Here is a 23,648-nt window from a genome sequence, read left to right as displayed (position 1 = left end):
AACAAAGATCTTGGCAAACTTTCCAGTGTGAGAATAACTAAATAAATAAATGTGTTTTCAACGAAACTTCAAAAAAATGAATAATTCACATCAACATCAGGTTTTAACTGTCTTTTCATAACAATTGTGAATCATCTTTTATGACACTTTTTTTTCTTTTTACCTTCAGATCAAATATTCATGCTTTATTTTTCATAACCATATAACTCATGTTTTTACCACTTTCTAATAAGGCACCCTTTATAAAGGCTTCATAATTAGTAACACATGGATATATTAAATAGTATTAAATCATTATAGTTTATAGATAAGTTACAAGCCATTGACTTTTCCACTCTTAAGTTGATTTATTTGCTAATTATGTGCATTTACTTTTTTGCTTTGTCTCAAATTATTGTATTTTCTCATGTGCGAATCATCGTAATGTGAAGTTTCCGTCCTATAATTAACCTCATATGTACATTTTTTTACATGCTGAAGTTGATTAAGTCTGAACTCAAACATAAACTACATCCAACATCCTTTCTGCAGTTCTCTCTCTCTGCATCCTTGAACATGACCTACACACATGTTGTACAGGATTAACTTCAATGATGCACTTCTGCACATCTGGTATGCGGCTAACTGAAAATGCTACAACATGATGACCAAAGCACATCTGGGTTTGTTGTACTTCTGTGCAACTTCCCTGTGAATCTGATGTTTTCTTAATGTATTCTTAATTAGATATGCATTAAATATATGTACATTTATACAAAATTAATGCCTAAACAGGATAATTTGAGTATTAAGTTCTCAGAAACACACACAAACACATTAATTTGTCATTGCAGATGTTCAGTTTGTTGTTTTTCTTACTCTGTCATCAATTTCTCCACAAAAGCTCATTAAAGTTTCCTAAAATCTAATCTAAAACTATCACCTGACAACCCGTTCATCCATGTAAAGAAAAAATTTTACAGCACAGATGATAAAAAAAAAAAAACAACACACAACAGGGTTCTGATTTTCGAATATTTGTGTGGTTTTATTCCATCTCATCCTGACGACTGTGGCACAAATCTGAGTTTTACACACTGAAATGATTCAAACCTCTCAAGATAAATCACGCACACGAGTCTCAAGACCTCTACCTCGATTCTGGCAGAAGAGGGCGGTATCCTCCACCTTTAATCACACGTCAGCCTCTCACTCAATCACCGTTTCAGACTGTTCATCCACGCTCATAAATGTCACTTCCTGTAAACCGTGCATAGAAGTAGCTTCTGGTTTTAACATCAGTTTAAAAAAAAAATCCAAAAAAAAAACAGAAAAACCAGCAGTGTTGTTGCCCCTGCCACTTAGTAGAAGGCACAGATTGAAAAGGGAGCTTTGCAGACAGAAAACAGCACCATTACAGAGAGTTGAAACAGTAAAACAGCTGCAGATGAGCCAAACAAACCATGAAGTAACACAGAAAAAAAAGAGTTTTAATGTGGCAAACTAAAGCACAGTTCCTGAGAAAAGATCATTTGGTTTCTCAACAGGATTTCATAATGCCCTTCGTATCTGCTTCATTATAAGAAATCAGAAAATAGAAATTTAGAGCCAAAAAGAGACGAGCTGATAAAAAATAAAGTGTGACATGATTAATCAAACGTCCCACAACTAGTTCCCGTTAAGCACCGATTTGGGAATGAGCATTTCATTATCACCCCTCATAACTGACAACTAGAAAAATAAAGACAAACTACATAAACACGTATGTATTCACTCTGTGTGTATTGACTAGATTAATACTAATGAGCCTCAGAGGCCTTTGTTGAAGTAGACACGTTGTACGCCGTCTCCGTACTGAGTCATGATGGAGTCTCTCAGCTCGGGCTCCAGCTTCGACACAGCCATAGAGCTGTTATAGACAGACAGAGAGAGAGAGAGAGAGAGAGAGATTAGAAAGGGGAAACAGGGACACAGAGAGGAAGAGAAACATGGTCAGAATTAACTTGTTTTGATTTAAGAAGCAAACACTGGTTTACATTTTCTATGACCTTCAAAAATCCTCAGTTTTTGAACATTCATCCAAATTCTTGCATCTAATCAGCTAATTTCCAAAAATCTTCCTCATCATCTCATGTCTTATATTTTAAAGGATTGAGTCACAGTTTTTTAAGTTTGTCTTAAAACAATCAGGAGCCACAATGAACATTGACACATTGTTTTGCTTTCTGTAATCAGAGAGGCGCCTTTACACTGTGCGATTTTGAGATTTCCAAGATGAAAAGTTGTCCACTGACGTCCGATATAGAGACCAAAGACAACATGAAGAAAAAGTCCTAGTAGACCAAAATCTCACAATCTGACTGCTGCTACGACCCATGTCTACAAACAAACCATTTAGAGTACAACATAAGATGACACAATATGTCACGCAGGTGTATTCTGTAAATGCAGTTTTTTGAATAAAGTTCTGGGTTGAAACACATTTGTTCTCCTTAAAAAGGGGACATATGCAGATTTCCAGGTATATATTTATATTCTGGGGCTCTACTGGAATATCTTTGGATAATTTACAGTAAAAAAACTCCTTATTTATTTTATACTGGTCCTTTATGCAGCCCCTAATTCAGCCTCTGTCTGTTTTAGCTCCTGTCTCTTTAAGGCCCGCCTCCTGATGATCCCACTCTGTTCTGATTGGCCAGCTTCAGGAAGCTGCCCTTAAGAAGCAACATAAACAAACAGTAGTTGTCAGATATCACTTCTTTTTGATATGTTAGAGTCTGAATCTGATCTGAAATATGCGAGTGGACAACCTTAGCAACAAAGTCTAGGGAACAGATGGCCGTTTGTGGGCATGTGCGAACAATCTGACATCATCACGAGGAGGAAGTAGAGGTAACTTTGCAAACGAAGCGTTCAGAGTAGGCTGAAGGCTTTTGACTTGCACGCAACATTTTTACATACATCCACCTCAAGTTTTGGAACTTTGACGATGTTTAACATAGACATCTGACATCATAACAGTATAGAAATAACAGAAAATCACAAAAACCACGATATGTCCCCTTTTATATGTCAATATCAGTTTGTGTAACTTTGCTGCGGCTACGATTCATCACGTATTCAGCGCACAATCCGACAGCAAACTGATATCTTACAGTCCGACACAGATTGTGACTGAGATTTTATTACAGGCGTTTCGCACAATGTGACGTGCAATAAACATAAACAATCGTTGTTGTTGCACAGTCTAAAGGCGCCTTTAGTCTATAAGCTACATGTGTCAACAGGTGGAAGTACAGTAACGGGTCGGTTACCATCTCTGAGGGAACAGCGAGCAGGCAGCCGGCACCATGAAGATCAAACTTTTAAAGAGAAAACAAAAAGAGAAACAGTTTATTCCTCCCCCTGAAACACTACGAGGACATCAAAACCCCCGTAAACTCCCTCACACATGTCCTACTTACAACACTCCCACCATCATCACTTGAATTGGTCCGTGGAGATACGTGATTCTCTGTGAAAAGACGTAAAGAACCTGATGACAGATGCACCCGTCGATGTTGGAAACTTTAGCAGGACGACAGTAAAGGAAGCAAAGATCTAACCTGCATGAACTTGTATTTTTCCAGCCTCTGCATGATGATGGGAAGGATGACTGACAGAAGAAGAGCGACAAGTTAGTTGTTGTGATAATTTAAGAGTATTAAAATAAAACGATCATTTAGAAGATGAGGGTTTTTTATTTGCATACTCATTCCTGGTGCGGCCATGGTGATCCGTGAGACGACCACCTGCGTGATGCCTTTTATTGCAGCTTTCTACAGAGGAGATAAAAGAGGACGATTTGTGAATAGTGAAGGAACGTTTTTGTGAAATTAACAAATTACAAAACGTCAACGTAAGCGTGTCGGGAGTGCTGACCTTAGAGTGGCCCAGTTTGTTGCCGTTTTCATCTGTGACAGCAATGCCGTTCAGGATTTCTCTGAGAAAACAGAAACAAACTGATGGTGAACTGAACTGAAAGGGAAAAGGAATGTGAGATGTGGTTTCCTTATCATACCGCCGGCCGCGACACTCGCCGCTCTGTTATTTAGTGGATATTTTGACTTCACTGTAAAAGCACACAAGAGCCTTCAGGGAGAACATTTAGTGATCAAAACAAAACAGAGAAAGGGCCACATTGACTGAAATATGAAGAGTATTATATGGCAACTATATTCACATCAACCTTCATTTTGTTTTATGTTTTGCAGGTGTTATTAAAACATATTTTAATTAAGTTTCTACACAGAATTTCTACTTCATAAACGTGATTAAAGCTCTGACAGCAGTTTTGAAAGAAGATCCAGACCCAGACTACAGCTTGCCCTCAAATGACTGCAGGAAATAATCAATAAATCAGTATAAATACATTAAGGCTCTCAGGGATCCTACTGGGAAGGTGACCTGTTTGCACCCTCTTGCCCATGCATGTGGCAGCAGGACTGGGTTTGTGTATGTAGTAGGTTTGTGCCAGCCAGAGCGGATGTTGGACTGGACAGATGCCCACAAACCACTGAGTCTTTTTCCCCCCAAAAAAACAGTAGGAAAAGAAAAAACACAGTATAAACAGGCAGCGCAGATGAAAGAATGATCTGATGGCCTGTTTAGTTAAGTTAGAGCTTTCATTTCTCAAATTGGGTGAGTTTTAAAACATTATCTGGGTCACTTGTTTTTTTTTTTAAAGTTCAGCCTTATGAAAAATGAACTGAGAACCAAGATAACCAGGAAACATCCAGGTCTGTCAAGTGGAAAATGAATGAGCCTTGGATTTTAGTGGTGCTGGATGCTTTTTTTGGTGCACAGAGGAAAAACAAGACAAGTCAGCAATGTGTGTTAATGTTTCTTGTAGGAGTTTCACACGCAGGCTTTATGATCAATGCTTTTAAATTTTTAGGACGTGCTCAGCAGCTGTCGGTCATAATTTAAGTTTGATACATCCTTTGTGACACATACAGAACATTCACATCGTAAGTTTACGTATGGGAGGTGAGTGTTTTGCTGGCAGAAACTGCAACAACGTAGGCGAGAGTCGGCCTCCGTGTTGCTGTGTTTTTACAGCGGTGGGCTTGTTTGTTTCATGTAAGGCTGGGTATCGATACCAGATACCTTTAAGATATTGAATGAAATAACCCAGTACCAAGCAATACTGAAACTTCTCCAGTCAAACGATAACTGCATTCGATGCTTTTTGTACGCAGATCTGGAAGAAATGACTGTTTGTATGGTTTTCGCGTTCATCGATTTAATGCAACGTTTGATTGGCAACAGCTACGATCCCTACAGTCTGCGGTGATGATACTTCATTGTACAGTTATTTAATGAATATTTCAATAATCTGAACACTTTCAAAATGTATTTGTGTAAAAATAACTTGAATGGGGAGGAGTGCAGGCATTTTACATAATGCTTTCATTCATATGATGGGTATTGAACGATGCACTCTACTGGTATCAGTATCATTTTAAGGGTACTGGTATTGTAATTTTTTAAACAATACCCAGCTCTAGTCTGATGGTATGACTAGTTAACCTAATATACTGTAGGTTCGTGTAATGATCAAACAGCTGCAGCAAATATCTAAATTGATGCTTGAATTCTGTCCATCAGCGTCACTGAAATTAAGTAGAACATTTGTTTCTTATAACAGCTCTTGTGGAAAAAAATCGAATGCCCACTGAATTCCGCCCGAAGCCACGGCTGCACGCATCTAGTCAACATGAAACTTTTGACACACATCTCTTCTCTTCAGATAGGAGGCTGCGTGAACACCTACTTAACACAGGAAATGTGTCGTCGGGGCTTCTCAGAAAAGCTCTGAGAAAGTCACTTTGATTTCAGCACGTCTCCAAAAGGAAATCAGTACAATACTGTGTAACAACTGCCTACCAGAAAAACATTAATATATATATATATATATAAAACATAAATACATATATATATATATATGTTTTTCTGGTGATGGACTCACTGTTGCCTCATCATGGGAATGTTAACACAGTTGGCTGCGGCCACCGCTGCAAAAGGAACCCAGCGAGCGATGAGAGGAGGAGCTTTCTGTAGGAGAAAGACAAAAAAAAACAATAAAATAAAGCAGCTGAAGAAATGATCCCTTATCTAAATATGGATAAAACAATAACCAAGTGCTAAAATCATCACTCACAAATAGATCTTTTTCACAGACGTCATGGAAAAGCACAGATGTAAATTCACAACAGTAATATTTTCTGCATCTCATGAATCTTCATATGATGCCTCGTTACTGTAACATCATTACTGTTATGATCAGTTGAAATATGAGCTGTGAAAAAGGTTTGTTACAGTAACTGACATCTTTCTGACGTCTTTTAATACACAAACTAACACTAGACGAGTTGTCTGCAGGTGTTGAGAAAGTTTTAAAAATGTTTTGGGAAAAAAAAAACAAAAAAAAACAAAGCTCAAGGTCCACTTACTAGCTTTTATCCTGATCTTTCAAATGTGACTCATGTTTTTTTTCCAAGGGGAAGTTTAGAAAGGTTTACAATCTGATTTATGAGCTTATCACACGCATATTATGATTGTATGATATCTAAATTAACTGGTAAATCATAACCTCTGTAAACACCATCTGCAGAGGATGACTGTGGTCAAAGCTCTGGAAAAAGCTGATAAGTGGACCTTTGTTCAAGGTTTTTTACCCCTAATATCAAGAATAAACTTTCACATTAAATATTCACAGTTCATTCGGCCGAGCAACTAAAAAGTTCTGATAACACGAGACCGTGACACATCTGGATTATTCGTCAATTCTTAAATTATCCAGATGAGTTTGGTGACAAAATAATTTCCTCTCAGTAAATCTCGTGCAGGTTCAGACAACATGTGCGTTTGTACCTTTGTGTAGAGGTTGAGTCCGACTGCTGTTGCTAAAGCTGTGCTGGTTGCTGTAACGTAGGCTACTCCGATCTGCCTGAGAGAGACGACAGAGACACAGGACAGCAGCTCTTTTAGGATTACGAACACTGAGATTAACGATCATACAGTCAGTAAAGCACATTTTACACTTGTCTTTTCAAGTTTCTCCCGTCAGGATCAGATTTAATACACTTAACATGCCAGACTCCACTTATGCACTTCATCAGTTCAGTTTAGCTAGGTAGCTAACAACATGAGTGACTAACATGGAGGAACTACAAGCAAGACAATAGTTTTGCTCGTCTACTTGAGCTCTCACACACACACAGATCATTAAGTGGTTGCACTGATTAGAGATCAGACAAACATTAGCGCGTTACACCTTCTGTATGACCGTTTGTGTCGAATCAATGAGAGTCTTCTCGTCGTTGTCATGACACAAAAAGAAAGACGGCAGCTCATTTCGGCTGATGCTGTTAGCGGCTACTTCTTGTTGACGTAGTTCCTCTTGGGAGGAGTATAGATTATGTATGAATCTCGGAGAGACAGATGTGTTTACGACTTTTCAGCATCTGGCTCTATATTGCTGCCTGGTTGGATTTAGACATCAGGCCTTTCTGATATCAGATAGTTATCGGATTGGAGACTGGATATCCGATATCAAAAACATTTCAGACGGATTGTTTAAACCACCTCGGGAGAAGCTGTTGAAAACGCATCCGTCATATGTAAGCTATACTCCTCCCAAGTGTAACTACGTCAGCAAGAGGTCTGTGGAAGTCGTCTCTACAGGGTCTGTCCCCTGTGATAATGGCAGCTACAGTTACACAGAAATTACACTGCTGTCATCCTTCCTGTCACATATAAAGTAACAGGACGGATTAACACCAAGCTGTTGTAATGTTTATCTGATTTCAGATCAGTTCTGGATGATCTGTGTGTGTGTGAGCTCCTCAATACGATAAAACTTTGTCTTGCTCATAGATACACATTCACATTACATACTGAAGTGGTCCAAATGTGAATTTATTTTGCCTCCAAAGCCACATTTACGCTGCATGTCATGTTTCCTGTTTACATCTACTTTTACAAGTGACCGATGTCCGATACCTGTGTTTACACTTGAAACAACCCGCATGCGTAAACGAGGGTTTGGTTACCGAAAGGGAAGTAAACAGTTTGTTCTTGTTTTTTTTTAGCGGACAGTAGTTGTGCCAGCCGTGCACGTGAAAATAACGTTATACGTCATTAAAATGCCAAAAAGGATAAGATGGTCGCATTTTCAATGACGTGTGAATCGCGGTGACGGGGAATATCCGATCTGTCCGTTTAGATGACAGTCGCATCGGCAGATATCCGATTACTATCAGATTTATTTCCACATATGATTGAGGCCCGAAATGGATCTGAGAACATCTGATTCCATGTGCTTTTTTCCTGTTTACACGTTCATAATACATATCTGATCTGTGCCACATGCGAGGAAAAAAAAAAAATCGGAATTGGGTCACTTGTACCAGGCAACGTAAATGCGGCCTAAGTGACTCAGATCTAATGTTTTTCATATCAGATCTGATGTTTTTCATATCAGATCTGGGCCATATGTGGTTCCAGATCTGATTCATTCTGATCTCTGGCTGTGTGACCACTGACAGCAGTCGTATATCGACTGTCGTCATCATTCAGCAGAACCACTTATAGTTATAACTAAACTGCTAAAACGTAAAAGTTATTTCTTTCTTTTTTGGCAGTTACCAAAAAAGCTTCAGGTGCATTTCCACCACCGTCTGGACTGGAGGGGGGGGGGGCTGACACTGACTCACATCTGGATATGAGACACACTGGATGTGACAGAGTGTAAACGGGGTCTGAGTTCTTACTTTGGAGTGATGGGTGAGGCAGCGTTGCGGTTGGTGTAGTTGACCAGAGCATTGAAGGACTGATTCACCCACTGCCAGAACACCACAGCAGGAACTGTCCTAGAAAACAGACAGTTATGAAACCTCTAAAAGCTTCCTCTGTGAAAATGTAGGATGTGGTCGAATGCAGCTCGTCCGGTTTGCTCTCGGGTACCTGTAGAACTGCAGCATGAAGCCGGTGATGGCCATGCCTCCGGGGACCTGGAAGGACATTCGGCCGATGATGTTCATGCGGTCTCCGGTGTCCGGGTGGAAGGCCGAGTCGTACAGCTTCTTAGCATAGTGGAGCTGCTCCTCTGTGGTGCCGGGGGGAACGGATCCTGCCCTACAAAGCACCGAAAACACACACTGAACACATTTGCTAACACAAGACGTTAGCAGACATTTTTTCCACCGTCGACTACCTGTGGAAACATTCTTGTAAAGCCTGTTTTTCTTTTTTTGGGGGCTCATTTTTCTTGTTGAAACTTGCAGGTGACAGTTAAAATGCAGACACCAGGGCACGAGCCAGACTATAAAGGGAAAATCCACCTGAAAGCAGATCTCTTATACAGCACAGCTCCAGTTTTATACTTCTGTCTGAGATATTACATTTGATTCGTTCTCATTTAAACATAATATATTTATAAATTTGTATAAATGAAGTCAGTCAACAAGTCAGCATTTATGGACCACACCCAAAAAAAGGTGTCAGATACTTGGGATGAAGAAATTCAGATACTGACTCTAATGTACAGAATTATTGCAATAGCATGACCTTAATTTTTGCTGAAAGGCTGATTTAAAAAAAGGTTCAAGATTTGCCACAATTACAGTCCGTGTGTGTGTGTTAGCGTTCATTTTCAGAGTCCATTTCCTTACCTGCAGCTTTCTACTAAAGCTTTGGCCTCATCCAGACGTGAGTCAGGCAAGATCGCCGTTCGACAGTCTGTGATGTTGAAGAAGTGTTTCAGTCGGCCCATAAACGTGGACTGATCCCATTGTGGTGCGTCGATGTCGAATGAACTCAAAGCCATCGTGGTTGTTAAACAGCAGTCCCAAAATTAATTCATTAAAAAGTCTCAACAGCAGCTATTTACGCTCCAAAAGGCTTCTCAGCAGCTGCAGTCGAAATCTGAAGAAAAGGGAGAAGGATAGTACGATTAGCTGTGTGTGCTGTTAAAGATATAGAAATGATAAAACAGGAAAATACATCTGACTGTTGTCCTGACTGTTCCAGCTACAACTAAAACATTAACTGATTCATAGTTTCTTGTCAGTTTTACACAAACAGTCCCACCTGGTTCATGTTTGGTTACCTGTCTGTCAAACCAGCCAGACCTAGTCTGAGCTGATGCAACACTGACAGAGTTTTAGCTCAGTGGGTCAGAGAGGCCCAAACTGCTTTACCTTTGAACTCTCATTCCCACAGACTCGCTCAGAGGTTTGTGTCCATGTGTGTGTGTGTTAGTGTGCACACAAACCTCGTCTACCAAAAACTTTAGTGTGGACTTTAGTTTATTTGACTTTATAAGACAATAAAGATACAAGAGAGTCCTCTATGTAAAAAGATTAAAGACACATGAGTCCAGGTGACTAGATATGACTTCATATTACCAGCAAACCAATACAATAGATACTAATGTTGAAACAATTAGTCAATAAATCAATTGACAGAAAATCAATAGTCAACTATTTTGATAGTCAATTAATTGTTTATGTAATTTTTCAAGCAAAAAACTCCTGGTTCCAGCTTTTCAAATGCAAGAATGTGCTACTTTTCTCTGTTTTTGTTTTCTATTAAGACTATTACTATACTATTACTACCACTATTACTAATTACTGCTATAGTATTAAGTGGAAAAACATCTGAATCTTGGGAAGTTGTGATGGACTTTTCTTTCTACCATTTTCTGGCATTTCATAGATGAAACAATTAATCGACAGAATAAGAAAAGAAAATAATCATTAGTTGTAGCACTAAAAAATACCGAAATTACCATCATCAAAATCAAGTCAAACAGCAAAAAATAAACTATAAATATTAAAGTTGTAACTAGAATGATTAGTTTACACTGGCAACCATTTGACGTACATTTCAAAATTATGATGGTTACATTAACTTTATTATGTGCAAAGGTAATTTATTCGCACTTCTGGCAGCACAGAAACTGAAGGTATTGAACCTCAGCAAGTCTGCTTTAAATATCTTAGTCCAGTGTGTGTGAGTTTAGGGCTGCAACTAATGATTATTTTCATTATCGGTTAACCTGCTGATTATTTTCTTAATTATTGGTTAGTCGTTTGGTCCATGAAATGATAAAAAAGTAGCAAGAAAATGCCATTGACCATTTCTTAGAGCCTACAGTGATGCCTTTGATTTGCTTGTTTTGTCTAAACAAAAGTCCAGAATCTTATATAATCTTATATATCCGATGATATTCAACTGACTGATAAGTGTTGAAGAAAAACAGCAAATTTTCACATTTAAGAAGTTGAAATTCCTTGAAAAATGACTGCTTTTTTCTGTCATTTGTAACTGCTTTAAATAAGAAGGCTGTAACTAAAGTATTCTCATTATAGTTTAAACTGCTTATTAATTGTGTAGTATATGAAATATTTTTTTTTAAATTGTGAAAAAATGGCATTCATCATTTCTCAGAGGCCACGGTGATGTTTTCAGTTTGCTTGTTTTGTCTGAATAAAGTCTAAAATGTTAAGATGTTCAATTAACTTTCATATATGACAAAGAAAAGCAGCAAATCTTTTCATTTGAGAAGTCGAAACCATAAAATATTTGGCATTTTTGCTTTAAAAATGACTGAAACAATGAATCAATTATCAGAATAGTTGCAGATTAATTTTCTGATGATGGACTAATCGTTGCAGCTTTAGCCTCCAAATGTACCCACAGAGCTGCTGTTTGCTAACGTTACGTGTGCCCTTGAGTTTAAACCCAACACAATCCTGAACAAACACTAACTCCCTTTAAATACTCGAGGGCCAAACTTCCACTAGAAATCATTGACCACCTCCTGGTAAATGGTCATTTTGGGTTTTGCAGCTGCAGCCCGCTGCTCCCTCTGACCCAGAATCTGCTGACTAGAGCTGGATCTATCCAAACATCCCACTGCACTTCTTCATCATTACATTACTAATTATTCACTGCAGGTTTTAGGTGAAGACAAATCTCACAACAGCAACAAAACTTTCCTATGTGGTATAATCTTCTTAACTAAAGGGCATGTGAAGAGTATATCAGGGCTCTTTGAAGGCTCAGTCTGGCTGGAACTGGATTGTTCCTGGAGCTGTTTGTTTAGAAACTAGGCTAAAGGCCTGCAAGACCTTGTGGGGAACACGGCACATCAGCCAAAAGTCAACATCGCCCTACTTTCTGAATCTGTTCCATGACATACCAATACAAATACATAAACAAAGACTGGAAGTGATAGAATGAAACTGGGTCGTTACAGAAGTAGACGACACAATGTATTGTTTGATTAGCTGATTAATCATTTGCGCTATAAAATGTTTAAAATTACTGGAAAAAACGTCCCCACTCCTAATTTTCCAGAGCCATAGGTGACATTCTCAGATATTTTTTTTGTCTGACAAACAGTCAAAAAACCAAAGACTCAATATACGACGATATAAAACAAAGACCCTGTTTACACTTGGTTTTAAAATGCGTCTTGGTCAGATCAGAACACAAGTGGACCCATTGTGATCTGATCACTCAAACCGCTTGCTAAGGTGGTTCTGGGACCTTTATATATTTGACCAAATATCGTTTGTGGTGTAAACGCTAATGCGTCCCCAACAAGGACGTAACAGGAAAATACGTCATCAATGCAGGACACGATGGTTGTTTTGGTGACAGAGTGCCAACACTTAACGACTTTGTCCTGCCAATCTCAACCGTTGGAATCACCTGTACATGTAAATTAGGTCTTGAAACCTTTTTGTTTTCTTAGTTAGCCTGTACGAAACAAATCTGGCGCTTGTCTGGTAACAACTTTGCGCGGGGCCCTTTGACCTTCTAGCGGAAGTGATATAGGTAGGAACGAAATCTGAACACAAGTGGTCAGCTCAAGCAGGTCTACCTGTGAACTCGCAGTATCTACATGACACACCCAGTTGGTTAGGTTTTAGGCATGAGCAGTGAGATGGTTAGGGTTAGAGGTCAGGGGAATGGGGGTCATGTAGGTCTGCAAGACTGCAGATGGACCCTTTTTGCTCAGCTGAACACCTTGGAGACACATGATGTGTCTCGGCTGTCTGCTTGGAACAAGCAAATGTTTAGAGCTGCAACCATTAGTCGATCGACAGGAAGTTAAATCGGCAGTTATTCTGATAATCGAATAATCGCTTTAGTTGTTTTCTAAGCAAAAATGCCAAATATTCAGTGGTTGCAGCTTCTCTAACGTGAGCATTTGAAGGTTTTTTTGTGTCATATGTGACTGTAAACTGAATATCTTTGGATTTTGGATGGTTGCTCGGACAAAACAGGACATTTGAAGACGTTACATTGGGCTTTAAGAAATTATAAAACAAGACTAAAGAGGTCAAAACTCCAGCAAAACTTGTAGTATATAGAACAACTTTATTGTTAGACCAACGTGTTTCAGCACATAGTAATGTGTTTTATGATGACCCTGATGAAAGCCACAAGCCAAAACGTGTTGGTCTACAATAAAGTTGTTCTATATATTACAAGAGTTGCTGGAGTTTTGACCTCTTTAGACTTCTTTCCCTTCTCCGTGCACCTTGGAAGTTAAGTGAAGTTGTGCCAGAAACCCTTTCAATGCATCTACAGAAATTATAAACAGGCATATTTCTCTATTTTCTGACATTTTATAGACAAAGTGATTAATTGAGAAAATTATCAGAAAATGAATCGATAATGAAAATAATTGTTAGTTACAGCTGTACAAATGTTTGTTTGATAAATGACTTAAACAATAATCAGTTATAAAAAATGGTTGTCTATGAGTTTTCTCACGATCAACTAATGGTTTCAGCACAACGATCTATTCAGAATCACACAACTAAATGAAAAAAACTCTACGGATACATCTCAAGATTTGCAGATGTTTCGTTGTTCATATACCTGCAACTTCACCTGTAGCGATAAACTGATGTATTAGCAAACTGATACAGATATCAGGAAGCTGAAACATATTAATCGATCAACAGAAAATAATCAGACATTATTTTGATCCCAGTCATTTTATACAGGATGGAGTCACAGTTTTTCAAGGTTGTCTAAAAACAACCTTCAGGTGCCCAAATGAACAGTGAAACTAGAGCCTGGCAATAAGGACAAAATCAAATATCATGATATTTTTGACCGAATACCTTGATATCGATATTGTGATAATATTGTAGGGATGACTGGTGGTGCTTTCATAAAATATTTACACAATGAGATTTTTGATTAACAATCATCAGTAATGTGGTTAGAATGATTAAGTGGGTAAAAGTAAATGGAACAGCTATAAGCAGTCTGGTAAGTTTAGAAAATTTCATCAATTTACTGTAATGCAGCCTTTAAAACCAGGAAAAGACAACACTTACACCATATCATGATATTACCATATCTAAATCTAAGACGATATCTAGTATCATACCATGATATCAATATAATATCGATATATTGCCCAGCCCTGAACAGTCCTCCTGTTCATACTGGCCATTAGAAGATCCACTTGATATGACTAACTCAGACTGCTGAAGCCTCATATAAGCTTCAGATCAACTTTTAAATGCATTTTTACACTGAATGACTGTGTGGACACATTGTGGATTTTGGCCTCCATCACTTACATTGGAACCACATTTGAAGGGGATCTTTTAACAGCTAGAATGAACAGGAGGAATGATTACAGCGAGAAAAACCTCTTTCACTGTTCATATGAGCACTTGACTGCTGACTTGAAAAATTGTGAACCTAAAATGTGTAATTAATGGATTATTTGAGACAATAATGGGCTCAATGATGATAATAATCATTAATTGCAGCCCTGCATGAAGAGAAGAGTGTTTTGAACTCGTCTGTATGTACGTTGCATGTGAATAGTGCAGCTGACACAAGTTACAAAACTAACATGAGCTTTTTAAGGTTCAACAGACGCTTGACAAACTGGATCTGCAGGCCAGAGCACAGCCAGCATCTGGAACACCAGTCAACACTGAAATCTCACCAGTTTTACAGCTTGTGCGTGAGTAAAATGTCTTAAATTGTATGCACACGTGCCCTCTAACAAGTAAATAAACATTATGTGTGGACATAGTGACTACTTGTGTGAAGATCACCGACTAAACTGGTGTGAGAAGGGAGTTCAGACATGTCAGCCGGGGGCTCACAGACTGATGCAACTGACCGCTCAGCTACAGTCTGACTTCCGCAAACAGACACCGAGCTGCTGCCGTGTGGACACTCAGTCTGCAACCTGCAACACGAAAAAACACAAAACATACCTTTACGAGACTCCTCAGCTGCCCAGCAGAGTAACCTGTCAGTACTCAAAATGTGCTCGTGTGGCATAGTAAAGAAATGTGCACGTGGCACGCAGTCCTCCAATCACGAGCTGGGGCAGCTCCCGGTGAAAACAACAAACATTTGCTTCTGTGTGTATAAACAAAACACATGTATGAACGGAGAAATGAAACACATGTGTGAACTGTAACTTATTGAAACGTCTGTGGGCAAGAACTGTCAAGAGAAGGAAACACGTAGAAGTTTAACCGGCCTACATGTGATACATTCACAGGCAGCTAAGAGCTAAACTGGTCCTCCATACTTTTTTAAAGAAAAACTTTATTTATCATGACACATACCACGGACAATAAAATAAAGATAAAATAGAGTAAAATAAAATAAAAATAAATTAATAAAAAAATATTAAATGACATTTAAAAAAAAATTAAAATAAAATAAAATAAATATAGTACAATAAAATATATTAAATCAAAATAAATTTAAAAAAATCTTTTCCCGTTTGATTTATGTCTGTACCCATTTCATCCTTTTGGACTCAAATTTTCTTATTAATCTGGGGCACTCATAAGGTCTTGGTCCCTATTACAGAGAGTATGGTCTTATTTTTGAATGTAGAGCCTAACAAGAGTGAAGAGAAATTGCTGTGTCTTTTGGGCAATATATCATATTCACAAAGCCTGATTTCTTCAGTTTCTTCTGAACAAAAACTTGTTTTATGTTGAACTTCAGACATAATTCTGTCTATCTAAAAACAAAAAAGCTTTAAAAACATCTCATCTCTTGAGAAACATTGTGAACAACATTGCCAGATGATGTAAGTTGGTTTGCGATATTCTCTTTTAATTACTGTATTACGTTTTTTTTTTTTTTTTAAATTGTACAGTTTTATTTCTGTTTGTGCTTTCATGATCAGTTTATTTCATTTAATTTTCCCCCAATATTCCCTGTACTTAACTCTCTTATTATTATTATTATTATTATTATTATTATTATTATTATTATTATTATTATTATTTTCTTTATGTTGTGTGTTCTATGTCATTAATACTGTAGCACTTTGAGTTCACTATGAATGATAAGTGCGGTACAAATTATTATTATTTATTACTGTTTGTTTTGTAATTTTACTGTGTTGTTAATAAATTTGAAAAAAAAAAGTTTCGTGCGTGACTGTGCGTCTGACGTCATCCCCCTTAGTAACCCTCGGCGGCGTCTCCAAGAGAGAAGGCAACAAGATGGTGAGTTTAATTTATCGTAATAATTAGCCATTAACTGTAAACATCACGCTCCAATTGTGCAAACACCAGCTTTAAGTGGCGCTGACTTGAGTTTATTTGGGGTTTAATGTCTCCTGCTGTCTGCAACTTGCCGAGAAAAAAAAACATTAAACTGCAAAAGCTGCCTTGTTGCTTCGTTCAGTCATCAGCGGAGATTAGCTTAGCAAATTAGCTGTGTTTATCTCCTATTTACGTACCGTTAACCGGCCTTACTCTGAAACAAGCTGCCCTCAAGGTTCAGTAAAACCAAAGAAGATGATGTGAGTCGCTTCTAACGGGATCTGCTGTTGTCCTTAGTTTACTGGTGCTGTTAGGAGCTCATCGTGAACAGTAGAAATGCACTCACACGGCCTGTTAGTGAGGAGCCAAGAGATGCATTTCTACAATAGCTGATGTGCAGTGCTCCCCCTGTCCTCCTGGAAAAAGCAACTTGTTTTTTTCCATTGCTTGTTGCAGGGATTGCTGTCCATCCTGCGTAAGCTAAAGAGCACACCAGACCAGGAGGTTAGGATACTACTGCTGGGTCTGGACAACGGCGGGAAGACCACCCTGCTCAAACAGCTGGCATCTGAGGATATCAGCCACATCACCCCCACACAGGTATGCAGGAAAGGTTTATATGCACACCAAGTAAATGTACCCGTCTCTGGAGCGGGCTGATGTAATACAAAGAGGATGGGTGGCCTTTAAATTATCACATCATCTTCCCTTGATGTTTTGTGTTGTCTCCAGGGTTTCAACATCAAGAGCGTCCAGTCTCAGGGTTTTAAACTGAATGTTTGGGACATTGGAGGCCAGAGGAAGATCAGGCCGTACTGGAGAAACTATTTTGAAAACACTGATGTGCTGGTGAGTGGAGTTTGCTTTGTTTCTTGTAAAGTTTACCAGGCAGTTTTAATCCATTCATCCTTGGTGAAGTTTATCACACATGTGTATTAAGGACCTGCTGCCCTGGCTAACAAGGAAAATGTTCATTTTGTTTCAGATTTATGTCATCGACAGCGCTGACAGGAAGAGGTTTGAGGAAACAGGTCAGGTATGTACAGTAGCACAATAAAGCATATACTGTAGAGCTGCAACTAACAATTATTTTCATTATCTATTCATCTGGTCTTTAGTCTCTTTTATTAATCATCTGGTCTTTAAAATGTCAGAAAACGGTGACAAATATTTGTGACATCTTCAAATCACTTGTTTTGTCTGATCAACAGTTAGAAACATACAAACATTTAATTTACTTTCATATAAGACAAAGAAAATAGGAACACATTTGAGAGGCTGAAACCAGTGGACTTTTGGTGTTTGTGCTTAAAAAATGACCTAAATGAATAACTGATTATCAAAATTGTTTCAGACAATTAATCAACTAATTGTTTCCATTATAATATAGTTTTTTACTGGTTTTTATCAGGGTCCTTTTAAAGTCTTTTAGGGCAGGTCCAAGCCAAGTTTCCTGAACAAATTTCATATCAGATGTGAGACTTACAGAATTCTGATTGCTGAGCATTAAATTACAAGACAAAGTACAATACTAAACAAAAATGGTGTTTTTTTTACATATCTGACACCAAGTCCATTCAGTGCAAAGGCTTAACAATGTTATATCCAGTGTGTGTTGTTATGGTAAGTTATTTTAGTTTTTGTTTAGTATTGTACTTTTTTAGTATTTTATCAGGTCAAAACATGACACTTTTTAAAACATTTGAAGTTATAATATGGGCAGAAATATGTGTCACTAGAAACTGAATTTGAATCATTTATATTTGAATTTGTATCTTTAACTTGAATAATTGCATTCAAAATTGAATTTAAGTAGCATCCTTTGAAATTGAATTTATTAGTTTGGAACTGAATTCCAATGAGCTTGAAACTGAACATAATATTATGAATGTTTTTGATCCTCGAGTGCAGATTCACAGAACTCCTTTTTGGCCAATCAGCACTTATGTTATTGACAATTTCCTTCATTCTCATTGATCCATGGACTTGTAGTGATTCATGCACGTTGAAGAATGTTTCTTTCGATCATGGATGAGGCTGGGACTGGGCTGTCCCTCTCAAGCCAAAATGTTACCATGGCGATGGATCAGGCACACAACGCAAATCATAAATCTACAGTTTTTACAAAGAGCAGAGAAAACACTTCAGGCTTTCGAAATATCTAGTAAATATCCAGCTCCTATTGGTCGTCAATATTGTTGAGAGAAATAGTGGTTACAGTACGTGAAAAGGAGTTCTGTGAGTCTTCCTCAACGACCGACCCAACGACGTCTGTCTCAGTGAACTGAAACTGAATTGTGAGAACTGAATGTAGAAGTTTATAGAGTTGAATTCTCAGTGAGGATCAAATACAGTTTCACAGCAAATTAATTCAATTTAATAATATTACATTTAGTTTCAAGTTTAATGGAATTAATTTCCAAACTAATAAATAAAACTTCAAATGATGCTACCCAGATTCATTTTTTAATGAAATTTTTTTAAGTTGAGCAATTCAAATTCAAATATAAATGATTTAAATTCAGTTTCTGGTGACACATATTTCTGCCCATTTCATAATTCCTGTCAAATCTTAAATTATCTGGCCAAGTCGGAATTATGTGACGGATTATGACTGAGTCCAACTTTAAAGTCTACAGCTCTGGTTTCTATTAACAGCATTAGAGCACTTCTTCTTCTGTGACAGTTTTATTGTCTTTATGTTTAATAGACAGATGTGTGTGTGTGTGTGTGTGTGTGTGTGTGTGTGTGTGTGTGTGTTTTGTAGGAGCTGGCTGAGCTGTTGGATGAAGAGAAGCTGAGCGGCGTTCCAGTGCTGATCTTTGCAAACAAGCAGGACCTGCTGACAGCCGCCCCGGCCTCTGAGATCGCCGAGGGTCTGAACCTGCACACCATCCGGGATCGCATGTGGCAGATCCAGTCCTGCTCCGCCCTCACCGGCGAGGGGATTCAGGTGAGCATACCACCCCAGCTTCCCCTTTTTTTTTTTTTTTTTTTTTTTTTTTTTTTTACTGTTTCCTGATTCTCACCGTCCTGCTGTTTCTCTTCGATTCCCTTTCAGGAGGGCATGAACTGGGTCTGCAAGAGTGTCAACTCCAAGAAAAAGTAGCTTCGCTTCTAGACTTCCACTACTCAGGAGGAACAGCTGCAGCACATACACTCATACATGTACACTGACACACATGCGCCCTCCTGAGCCTTAATACAACGGGATACACCTGTGAATGTACACACACTACTAATCCAACATGGACTTGGAGTTTTTAACCCTCTGCATTCCTGTATCGCTGATGTTTACTAATTTCCATACATCCTCCCATGTTTTCTTCTCCTACAAAAGAAGAGGGGGGGAACTTCAAAGGGAACCCATGCCAGGAAGTCAACCCCCCTCCGCCCCAGTCTACCCACGTCACCGTCACCGTCCCAGCCAATCCCAGCCACCGTCCGCAGCCTGTCAGAACCTCAAACATCCCAGTTAAAACTGCTGTCTTTCATTGGAATTCCAGCATGTTCTTAAAACTCTTTCACACGCTGTCCTGGAAACCAGCCCCCTCCTCCTCCTCCTCCTCCTCCTCCTCCTCCTCCTCCTCCCATCTCCATCTTTTCTTCATCTCATTCTTACAGGTCGATATGTGTTGTGTTTTTTCTTTCTTTTTTTTTTTATCATTCCACAATGGCTGTAAGCGCTTTTCCTGCTATGGCTCTGTTTGAAGTGAGGTATATTTTTGTAATTGTTTTATTTATGGTGAAGTAGAGTGTAGAGTGCTTTCAAACAACAACTGGTGTAGCGTGTGTGTGTGATGTCAAGGATGTTGGAGAAACAGTCCGCTGTCTTCAAACTCTCCCCACTAAAGAATGATACTTGTACATGTTAATATGTATAAAACAAATTAAATGGTTAAGAGGATCTACATTTTTTTTTTTTGGACCAACTGTAAATAGCTCGGCCCTGTGTTCATATGTTACCTTATGCACATGTTATAGAGTATACGTTACCTTGCTGTACTTTGTAGTCTATAATGTTTGCATATGTAATGTATGCTGGCAGATTTTTAACAGAGTTATATGTCCTGTATGTCCCAATGCATTTCTCTGTGCGACTCTCGGGTAGTGAGGGAATTTCACTCTTTAGGCATTTCCTTTTGATATTCTTGAATGTAATCTGTCCAGAATTGAAGGTACTGTATGTGAATAAAAAAGATGAAAAAAGACAGACAAATGTTTCAGGAAATCATCCGGTTATTAATAAATTAATCCAAGTTTCGTCTTCTACTCATAAAGACTGTTTTTCACTCAGATCATGGAGGGTTTTTTTTTTTTTGTGTGTGTATAAATCGAACCAGGCTCTAGTGGTCACACATCGTAGCAGGTGGGGTCAGCTGTTCGTGACAACAGCTAAAGCTTGTGTGGAGAGGCCTCTGTGGGAGACAGCAGCCAGACTTTAAGAATCAACACTGAAGAGAGTTTAGAAATGTGTTTGGATGAATATAGTCAGTGGTGGAAAGTCACTAAGTACTGTACTTAAGAACAATTTAGAGGTACTTTATTTGAATATTTTCTTTTGGTGCTACTTTATATTTCCACTCCACTACATTTCAGAGGGAAATATCGTACTTTCTACTCCACTACATTTATTTGACAACTTTAGTGACTTTTCAGATGAAGATTTGACACAATAGATAATATAACAAGCTTTTAAAATACAACACATTGTTAAAGATGAAACCAGTGATTTCCAACCTTTTTGGTTTTTGACGTCTAACAAAAAGCAGTGTGTAGTTGGGGTCACATTTCAGATGTCTATGAGTTGTTAACAGCTGCACCAAATAGTGATTATTAATAGTGATTGTTCCCTCTAAACACATGCTTTCATTTCAATAAATCTTCAAATGATCCAATATTTCACCAAAAATCAAAGATTAGAGAAAAAGTCCAAAAACTGAAACCATTAATCATCTCATGACCCCTCAGATATTATCTGGTGACCCTTTGGAGGGGCCCGACCCCTAGGTTGGGAACCACTGGACTAAACTAACTAACTGTATATAAAGTAGTTGAAACTAGCTCCACCTCCAGCAGCTACAACAGTAACATGCTGCTCTAACACTGATGCTTCAGTATTAATAATATAATGATGACATATATAATAATATATCAGTCAGAGGAACCAAACCACTACCTTTACTGCAATAATTTACTACATTTAGCTGATAATACTTATGTACTTTTACTGTAGTAGGATTTTTCATGCAGGACTTTTACTTGGAATGGAGTATCTTTACGCTACACATCTTAAATGTATTGATACTTTTACTTAAATAAAGGATCTGAATACTCCTTGTATTGTGAAATTACACAAATTACAGAATAAGGGCTCCAATACAATACATCTGAAATCAAATTTTGTGTGTGTTCTCACTGGCAGGAGCTTCAGGCAGGTGGTGCTATACAGTATCCGCCTGCCTGGGTAAGTGATTCATGGCCTGCGGCTGAGCAGGAGAAGCTGTGCAGCTTGGATCCAGCTCCGAGGCGTGTAGAGCCTGCTGGCTGCAGTTAAGCATGAGACCACCAGCATACCTGGATCGTCACACTGATTGCACAGAAGAGGAGAGTGAGGGTTGAAAACATCCATCTGACTGCATCGTGGTCTTCCCCCTCGACCTCTATTGTGCTGTGGCTCGGTCTCTGATTAGCTGATACACCTGTGCTGGTTTTGGCTTCCTATAGAGGCTTGTCGAGTCCCTTGCGAGCAGTCACATATAACTGCAGTCACATGACCTCTATTTTCTATACATGATGATCACCTCCTGCTGAATAGGAGCTATTTTTCAGAGTCAGAGCATGAAATCAAGCTGATTGATACACATGAATATCATCCTTCTGCAATCACCTGAATGGTGCATGTACAGGTACTTACAAAGAAAACAATCTGCAGTTTAAAATGTGCAGAAAACTAAATGACCATGTATTGCTCTAACAGAGAACTGTGAATGACAATAAAGCTGTATATTGTAGAGAAATGGCTCTGTATGTGCTTAGAAGCCAAATGAGAGGATGGATTTCTTTCTGAGACGCCTGGAAGTGATTCATCTAGTCTCAGAATAAACTACACCAGCGCTGATTTATTGTAAATGAAGGATTATGTCACCCAAATGCAACATTATGGCTCTTTCATGTGTTTTTAATAGTTTTAGCCACGTTAGCAGATGGCGTTGTCAGCCTGCCTATCAACCACTTTGGTCCAAACTGAAATATCTCAACAATTATTGGATGGATTGGTGCTGACATTCATGGCCCTCAGAGGATAAAGCCTAATGACTTTTTTATCTTGCGCCATAAACATTTAAATTTGGCCAAAACTATGATTCATAACCAAAAACCTTCAAAACAAATGACGCCCCCATCAGCCTCAGCTGTACTTTGATAATTAGCATGCTAACGTTCATGGTAAACTAAGATGTTGAACATGGTAAATATTAAACCTGTTAAAAACAGCATGTTAGCATGCTCATGTTAGCATTTAGCTTAAAGAATTGCTAGTGTGGCTGTAGCCTCTTGTTAAACAGTGGCTTTACAGCTTCAGGCTGTTGCTACGTGTTATTTGAATTACTTAATTGTTGGTTCTGGTCTTTCAACTCTACTCTAATACATTGCTGTCTAAAAGTAGTTGAGCTAAGAGTATAATTTTAAAGCTTCTCGAGGCAGTGTGGGTTTTAAAAAGTTGTCTTTGTCACCTACAGACCACTTCCAGGTCGTAAATAACTGCCCAGCAGATATTTGGAGGTGTTACATGTCGGACAGTACGTGCCTGCTGTAGGAACAGTGCGTGCAGTGTGTTTTTACTTTGCGTAACATTGTATGTGACTGATTCAGAGGGCCTCAGAGACATGCAAACAGCCTCTTCTTCTCTCACAAAGATGCTCATTGTCCAGCATTTCCTTTGCTCTCAAACAGACAGAATGTACTAATATTGTTCCACATTTCTGGCTCTTTTACCCTTGTTACTTTCACCTCTGACATAGCACTGTGGAAATACAACACACCCTGGGAGCCACA

General features: G+C 38.5%; 2 protein-coding genes across 3 annotated transcripts; one reads left to right on the top strand and one right to left on the bottom strand.

Annotated features, from left to right (window-relative positions):
* Nucleotides 1-1,000: 1,000 nt before the first annotated feature.
* Nucleotides 1,001-15,631, bottom strand: sfxn2 (sideroflexin 2). 2 transcript variants are annotated; one of them, XM_042396467.1, is made up of 13 exons: nucleotides 15,570-15,628; nucleotides 15,294-15,441; nucleotides 9,696-9,948; nucleotides 8,989-9,159; nucleotides 8,796-8,894; nucleotides 6,895-6,970; nucleotides 5,990-6,075; nucleotides 3,901-3,961; nucleotides 3,731-3,797; nucleotides 3,585-3,634; nucleotides 3,444-3,493; nucleotides 3,294-3,341; nucleotides 1,001-1,888 (listed from the first exon to the last, which is right to left on the bottom strand). In XM_042396467.1, exons 3-13 carry the CDS (start codon nucleotides 9,848-9,850, stop codon nucleotides 1,789-1,791), a joined length of 963 nt encoding a protein of 320 aa, XP_042252401.1. In that variant the 5' UTR covers nucleotides 9,851-9,948; nucleotides 15,294-15,441; nucleotides 15,570-15,628; the 3' UTR covers nucleotides 1,001-1,788. The 2 variants fall into 2 exon arrangements, with proteins under 2 accessions (XP_042252401.1, XP_042252400.1); XM_042396466.1 differs by having other exon boundaries at nucleotides 15,294-15,631.
* Nucleotides 14,938-20,888, top strand: arl3b (ADP ribosylation factor like GTPase 3b). Its single transcript, XM_042396469.1, has 7 exons — nucleotides 14,938-15,034; nucleotides 16,513-16,553; nucleotides 17,049-17,192; nucleotides 17,325-17,441; nucleotides 17,578-17,628; nucleotides 19,360-19,545; nucleotides 19,654-20,888. Exons 2-7 carry the CDS (start codon nucleotides 16,551-16,553, stop codon nucleotides 19,699-19,701), a joined length of 549 nt encoding a protein of 182 aa, XP_042252403.1. The 5' UTR covers nucleotides 14,938-15,034; nucleotides 16,513-16,550; the 3' UTR covers nucleotides 19,702-20,888.
* The last annotated feature ends 2,760 nt before the right edge of the window (nucleotides 20,889-23,648 follow it).

The sequence above is a fragment of the Thunnus maccoyii genome, chromosome 20 (assembly GCF_910596095.1).
Source record: "Thunnus maccoyii chromosome 20, fThuMac1.1, whole genome shotgun sequence".
Taxonomy (NCBI): domain Eukaryota; kingdom Metazoa; phylum Chordata; class Actinopteri; order Scombriformes; family Scombridae; genus Thunnus; species Thunnus maccoyii.
This window is presented reverse-complemented; position numbering and strand designations above follow the sequence as displayed.